We start from the raw sequence: 8075 nt of genomic DNA, 5'->3' as shown, positions 1-8075 counted from the left end.
TAATTTGATAGGGAAGGAAAAATAAACAAAAGAAAAAAATGAGAATTAAGTATGGACACAAATAAAATTTCATTAAACAAAGATAAAAATTACAACCTATTCTACTGAATGAAAAACTGTCCTTAAGGGACTCACATGCCTAGGTACATCTACATTATCTACACTATCACCTATACTACTGTCTATGGGAGGCCCGGCACCCTCTTGCTCAGACCCCCCAGTACCCACAAAGGGCACAATCTCCTGCCCCTGAGGCCCAGCATCTTTGGCAGCCTCGTCGTCCTCCTCTCCTAGCTCGGCGTCTTCTTCAGAAGGCCCAGCTGTAGTGCGAGGAGCTCCTTTGGGTAAGGGTTTGTCATCCTCCCCGTAAAGCACCTCCTCACCATTGGAGTCTTCCTCAGCAGCTCGGAGTTCAGCCAACGAGGTGGAAGGGGCATATCTGGCAGTCCTCAAGCCTCGATTATAACCAGAGACAAACATGTGGAAGCTCTTATTCCATATCGCCGTCTTCATTTCGCCAAAGGCTCTAAATTACGCAAGTCGCTCCTCACAGGCCTCAGCTATCTTAGCCTTCAGCTCAGAAGAGTCCTTATAACTCTGGAGATGAGCTTCACAGGCCTGTTCAATCTCTCCCTTCAGCTCGGCTGACTCCCTATACTCCCTTAAGCGCTCCTCGCACTCCAGCTGGACCCTGTCTTCAGCAAGTTTAGCGTCCTCGAGCAGGCCTGCACACCTCTTCTTCAGAGCCTCGACTTCTTGGCTGAGGTACTGATTTTGAAGTTTGGATGCCTGAACTTCCAAAGTCAGGTCTTTAAAGCTATCAGCACGCTTGGCTAGCTCCTGCTCGAGAACTACTGTCCGAGCTAGGGATTCGTCCCTTTGGGCTGCTACAACCTCACAACGAGCCTGGGCTACCTCCAAATCTGCCTTCAAGGCCTCGCATTGATGCTGGACCCCCTCCTTCTGGCTCGTGGCCTCATCCCTCTCCTTCCGGACCTCCTCTAGGGAGGACAGCTGCTTCAATGCTTCATCTCGACTAATCTCAGCTGTAGCTGCCCTCCCATCAGCCCTCCTGAGGGCCTCCAACGTAGTAGATAGCTCCACCTGGAGGGACTTGGAGTGCTCTTGTGCAGCTGCAAGATTGCTCCAGGCATCGCTAGTCGCCGACAAGTTCTCCTCGAGACGCGCCTCCTCGATACGGCGGTCCACGGAGTCCCTGAGAGCGCGATCCCGGGCATCTATCTCCATGAAAATGCCCATTGCCTATCAAAAGAGAAAATAAATGAAGTCAGAAGGTAAAGAAAGGTAAAAGTAAATTAAAAACAGAAAAGGAACAAGCGTGAATTACCATCAAGAGCATCTCCCTGGCAGTATCCCCAAGCTGCTCTCTGGACTGAGCCCGGAAGGCCACCTACTCTTGAGTAGAGCTGGCCAAGAGGCCAGTGAGAGCCAGCAGGCGAGCATTCGAAGCCTCCACGACCCCCCCAAACATCCGCTCCCGGATTATTTCTGCGACCACGCTCGCCAGGGACTGATGGGTAATGTTCTCTGCATTCAAAATATCGTTATCTGGGGCAGACAACAGAGGCACCACCGGAGTCTTCTTCTTCTCGAGCGGAGGCAGAGCTAGGGCAGTACGTCTGGAGGCCCGGGATTTCTTAGGAACTGGGACATGAGCGTCAGAGGGAGGAGGACGCTTGCTCCCAACCCCCTTTGTAATGCCCTCGGGGGCAATCGATGACTTCTCCTGAGGAAGGACCTCATCTACGGGCTCAGACTCAGCCCGCTCCATAAGGGTGCTCTCGATGACAGGAGTGCCCTCAGTAGCAACTCCTTGAGCACCCTCATCCACAGGGACGACCTCCGCCTCGCCCTCGGGAGCCCTATCATCAGCCGGGATAATCTCCACCCCGGGAACCCTTTCCTCAGTTGTGGAGGTCTCCAATCTCCCCTCAGGAACCTCCTTAGAAGGAAGAATGGGGTTCGTCCTCACCAGCTCGGTGCCTCCGACCGGCTTGACTGTAACCTTCGATGCCTTCTTCGCCCCCTCAGCAGGAGCCCGTTGGGACCTGGGGGCTTGAGAAGATTGAGAGGCCGAGCTCGACCTGCTGCGGCTGGGTGGCCTTAAAGACCTGGTATCTTGGGAGCTCGGCTTGGGAACTCAGGTAGAAGCTGGGGCAGAAGGTCGGCTGGCCAACCTGGAGGAAATAACTTCTGCCACCCTCTGAGCCGTTTCTCCCACGGATCGCCCAGCCAGGAGGGTGTCCAGAGCAGCGTTCATGCTCTCTCGGGACAGGGTAAAGTTCTTTGGAGGCTTGATCTGGTCCATTTGCACGTTGGAGGTTGCAAAGATCCAAAACCCAAACAAATTAGAACAGCACTCAATAAAAATCACAAAAGTAGACAAAACAATTAAACAAGGTATAATACCCGCGTCTTTGACATCCCGCAGGTTGGACATAAACATACATCTTTTGACGTTGTACTTCCTGTCAATGGAAGTCAGTCGAAGGAACCCGACCTGCTCAGTGAGACTCAGCTGAGGTAGGTCGTTACAGCCCAGAGAAACATACTCCTAGGGGAGATCGACCTCCCAGACCAACCCAGTTTCTTTCTTCAACTCCACCACCAAAAATCCATCTACCCAGCCTTTGATGGAGTCCTTATAACCCGTGAAAATAGACAACCCACCACGAGGGGCAAAGTAGTAGAAGCACTGACTTGCCCTAACAAGACGGAAGAAGGTTACAAACAGACGCGCTATGGGCGTGAACCCCTAGCTCAGGCAGATAGATTCAAAGGAACACATGAACAAAATGCAATTGAGAGATAGCATCCGGGAGGTTATCTCAAAGTACCGGAAGACCTCAACAAAGAAAGGAGAAAAGGGGAAGGTTAGACCATACTCCCGTTGTTTGATGAAGAACACTAGGCTAAGATCTTTCTGGGGGTCTATTAAGCCGGGAGGAGGAGGATCGGGAAGAACGATCCTCTCATTCCGAAGAGGAGTCCGAATGTGATAAAGGGGAGTGTCCTGATACTTCCGAGAGATAAAATTTTTTAGATTGACAGGGGTGATGCTAGACTCTAGATTGACGATATTAGAGATCTTTGGGTCTTCCATGGAGGAGCGAAGAACGTACCTTGAAAGCAAGGAGGGCAGAGAGTCGAAGCTAGCAGAGCGCACAGAGAGCAAAGGAGAGCAAGAGTTTTGAGAAGACGGAGGGAATTCGAGATTTGAAACAGTAATGAGACGAAAAGGTGTTTTGAGGAGAACTGTCCTTGGGCGGCGCGGTCATGATGATCCTCGATATTTACCCCCTCATCAGCCATGTAATAACTGATGAGAAGGTAAAGGGGCAATTGATGACCGTTAGATTTCTCCACCCCGGTCTAAGGCCAGACCCATGATGACAGCCCATGATCTGAAGGCTTTTAAGCCTCCCAAACGAACCAGGTCCAGCCCGCTCATCCTTGAGACCGGGCTCCATCTAGATCTCTCAATCAGGCCGGTCCAGTCCTTTCGGCTCTAAGATCAGATCTCCTATGGGCTCAGTCCTAATCTCATCTTCCTGCCCAGCCCGGAGGAAAGAAGGTGGCCAGCCCGTTCGCCTGGTGGGTCCATCCACATGGGTGCTAGGGGAGAATTAAATGGCCGTTACGCATGAAGTAGAGATCTGATACTCTCGTACAACCGTATCAGTATGGCAGAGATAGGTGGCCCAATGGAAGCAAGGTCATGACACGTCACTGACAGACAAAGGAAAATAATAAAAGGAGAGAAATATTCTCCTCTCGGACTAAACTTAGACAACCCTTGTAAAACTCTATTTTCTGGATCTTAGATTACCGGCTAGTGTTTATAATTAGTGAACCATATGCTGTTTGGGTTTTTAGCTTTCTATGTATGTTGGATTGTTGATTTGCTTTATTATGCTCTTTTATGCTCTATTTTGAGGTTCTCTCTTCTTTTTTAGCATGATTAATGTTATCTTTGTAACATGCTAAGCTTTTTTTAAATTAAATATTTTTAATAAATTTTTTTAAAGCACTTATACATATATTTTACTGCTTAGAGTATAACAAATGATAAAGAAGTTTTAGAAAATTAAAAGGTAGAATCATGTAACTTCAACAACCAGTTTTTTACATGTGGATTAAACCTATTATGAAAGATTTCATTGCAACTAACACTAATATAGTAATATTGCATTAAATTTTAACATAATTTTTATTTATTTTTATTGTGACTTTTATTAGTGATAATTTTTTAGAAGTAATTATAAAAAATTATCGTATGATTTGATTTATTTTTTAAATAAAATCGTATAATTGAATTTGGAATAAAAAAGTATAGTGATTTTACTCCGTTAACAAAGTGAGACTTTTTATCTAATACCATTAATAAATTTTGATGTGTTACTTAAAATTAATTAAAAATAAATTTTAATTAAAATAAATTATATTTTAATTTTTAAAATTTTATAAAACATATAATTTAATCTAAATATTTATAAATTTAGTTATAAAGTTTTATTTTATAATAAAATAGTTCCTTTAGTTATAATTTATTTCTATATTCTTATAAATTGATATCTAAATATTATAATTATTTACAAATAAGTATTTGTACATTTTTTAAAGTTAATTTCACATTTTTATTAAATTTAATATTTTAAAATAAATTAATAAAATAAAAATTAAATCAAGAATCTTGATACAATATGCATTTAAATTCATATTCAAAGAGTTTTTTTTTAGTTAAATTTTTTCATCTCAATGATTTTTTTATTAATAGGACAAAAAAGAGATATTCAATTTTTTATCTTATTTTCATTTTATTTTTTTACATGTAAAATATTAAAATTTAAAAATAAAGAAATTAATTTATAAATATAAAGACTTATTAATAATTCTAAATAAATCTATAAAAATATATGAAGTAATTTTAATTAAAAATATAAAGTTTAAATTAAAGATTTATTTTATTAATCGAATAAATTTAAAAATATAGGTACTAAAATATAATTTTTATTAAATATCAAGAAATAAACTGTAAATTTTCAGTAATATTTAATGGTGTAAGATGAAAAACTTCACTTTGCATGAATGTACATAATTTGTTTTTATTTATCTTCTGCAAATGCTAGAAAATAATTCAATCCGTGAGTCCTTCATTGAGATAAATATTTCTAATGGGATGACTGAGATTGAAAAACAAAATGATAATGAAGATATTTAATTACGAGATACAAGAAAAATTCATCTTAATGTAAATTAAGGGAAAATGAACCATTGCTAAGAAAATAAAAATAAAAGAAAATAAATAAAAAAAAGAAAAAGAAAAAGAGGTTAGATAGAATATAGATATCATATGCAACGGTGGAAGAAAACAAGATTTTTTTTAGTATCTCCTTATATACATTTTTTCTGTTTTAAAGAGAAATAATTCATCTTTAATAGATGGGAATTAGAGATTTTATTTTAAATTTTATATATGAAGTATCTTTAAAATTTTGAGAGAAAATATTTTACTCTCTTAATAAATTTGTCCAATACTATACACGTTATTTTAAAAAAAATATTACTTATTAATATATTTAATATTTAAAATTAAAAGTAAATATTTACATAAAATTAAGAAGAAATGTGATCAAATAAATATATTATTAATTAAAAATAATAATGTCAAATCAGAAAAAGAAAACGTAAAATATATTTCCTTCACTAAACAAATTGTCCTCAAGCAGAATAACAAAGGTTTATTTCCATTATAGTGTTTAAGAAATTTATATAATAGGATATTTATTAATTTAAAATTTAAAGTGGGTAACAATTTTTATTATCTCAATTGATTTAATCTTATTAAATAAATACTTAGTTTGTGAAATATACATAAATATCAAAAAATTAAAATTTGAAAATAAAAATTATCCAAATAGCATATTTAAATATTAATTAATTATGGAAATTTATAAAAAATAATTCAAATTTATAAAATAAAAACTATAAATTATTAAAGTAGATAGATTATAGTTTTAGAATCAATTTTATTTTTAAATTTTAATAATTTTAATTATTTTTTATTAATTTGTGTAAATTAATTATAATGTCTAATATGAAAATTTAAATGCCAAACGATGTGAAAATTTAATTCAATAATTTTTATGGTAAAAAATTCATTCGGCCATAAAAGATGGTGACCGTTGAGGTAACATATTTACAAAATTCTTGTTTAACTCTATCTTTAAAACGAACAGATCCAATTGCTATGAAAATATAAGGAATGGGTAATAAAAAGAGAAGTATAAAAACTTTGTCTTTCTGCATTTGCCGGAGAATATAATAAAAATATGAATATATAAATGGCATAAATCAATGCTCCAATGCCATTGGTCATCGTTGCTAACGTGTTATGTTTAATTATAAAAGGTAATTCATACCTATAAAATATAAACAAAATTATAACCATTATTAAAAGAGTAAAAATTTTTAAAATATAAACGGATCAATAAAGAAAATAATTCTTAAAAAATGAAATCAATGCACAAAGAAATTGTAGGGCAACTGCCATATATCGAGTTTCCTCCATATTTTTTATAGCCCTCTCTCTTCTAATTTTATTAATTTGACATCTATTAATGCACAAATTTAAAATATAAATAATTATTAGTAGATATATGTGTGAATATTTAAAAATAAAATAAAAATAAATAGTTCTACATACATAAAAGCAAAAATGCCAACAAATTGTGTTATAGTACCTGTTACAAAAGAATAAATAAAAATTATATTATACTCATATATAATTAAATAAATAAAATTACAAAAATTTTATTTTAATTACTCACCAAATAATCCAAATACCATGAGTAGAATCGCGAATTCTAGATTCATTCTGACGAGATCTGTATAGTTAAAAAATTAATTAATTAATATTTTATTAATATTAAAGAAAATTTTTTCTATGACTTATGTTATTATTATTATTATAGCTTGCGTTGATGTGATATTAATTAAATGATTTATTTTTAATTTAAAACGATTATTGCAAGAAAATTAATATTACAACCACTATCCGTTATTTTATAAAAATAATTGTAAAATTAGTCTTGAATTATGTTTTACATGAAATAACAATGTAAAATTATGTAAATGGAAGGTGGATGAAATTTTAGTTTTGTTAAAAAAAATATTTAGAGAATAAAATATGGAAGGATTTTATTAAAAAAAAAAATCACATCCTGTTAAAGGTTTTGGCATAATAAATTAATCTTTAACTTAACAATAATTATAATAAATTAACCTTTAGCTTAATAAATAGTTTTAATTAATTAACCTTTAGCTTAACAAATAGTTAATTAACGTTACCAATTAAAAGTTGATAAACTTAATTTGGAATAAGCAAATGAGATCCTCTCTAGTAAATCAAAAGATAATGCAATAGTTTTTTTAAAATAAAAATAAGTAAAGAGAATTTTAATAAAAAGATGAAAGTTAGGGATGAAAATTAACACTCTATACCAAAATAAATCAATAAAAATAAATTATAAGAAAAGCTCTTTAAAAATATCAGCACAAAAATAACAATAAACAATCAATATGAAGAAATAACACAAACAAAAAATGAAATACCAAAGCAAATGAAAATATTTTATACAAATCACAATTGAGGAGAATAAAATAATAGGAAATGAAATGAAAATAAGCGAAAAGAAGAAAATTCATTTACTACATTAGTAAAATATATATAGAAAAATTCTTGATGACATCTGTTTTAGATTGCAATCACATTAATTCATACTCAATTCACTATATTAAAAATTTCAGTGTTTAATATTATTCACCAAAAGAAAGAGCAAAATATGCATGAACCGAGACTCCAACTAACATAAAAAGCGTATTAGCAAGTTAATTTTCAGCCACAGGTGGAGGAGGTAGAGCCTGGACTTGTGGCGGTGTAGCAGTAGAAATGGAATGGAAGAATCTTCCACCACCTTTGGAAGCGGAGACAGAGATAAGGAAGTGTTTGGTGTGAAAAAATAAAGGAAGAGGGGAGGGAGTGAAATTGAGAG

General features: G+C 34.9%; 1 protein-coding gene across 1 annotated transcript; it reads right to left on the bottom strand.

The window, feature by feature from the left end:
• Positions 1 to 531: 531 nt before the first annotated feature.
• On the bottom strand, positions 532 to 1260 carry LOC110603228 (protein BCAP-like). Its single transcript, XM_021740930.1, has one exon. The coding sequence runs from the start codon at positions 1258 to 1260 to the stop codon at positions 532 to 534; it is 729 nt and encodes a 242-aa protein (XP_021596622.1).
• Positions 1261 to 8075: the final 6815 nt, after the last annotated feature.

The sequence above is a fragment of the Manihot esculenta genome, chromosome 16 (genome assembly GCF_001659605.2).
Source record: "Manihot esculenta cultivar AM560-2 chromosome 16, M.esculenta_v8, whole genome shotgun sequence".
Classification (NCBI taxonomy): domain Eukaryota; kingdom Viridiplantae; phylum Streptophyta; class Magnoliopsida; order Malpighiales; family Euphorbiaceae; genus Manihot; species Manihot esculenta.
The sequence above is the reverse complement of the archived record's forward strand: the minus strand, read 5'-3'. Positions and strand labels throughout refer to the sequence as shown.

Coding starts and splice junctions, on each gene's coding strand:
- LOC110603228 (XM_021740930.1), bottom strand. CDS start 1,260: ATGGGCATTTTCATGGAGATAGATGCCCGGGATCGCGCTCTCAGGGAC.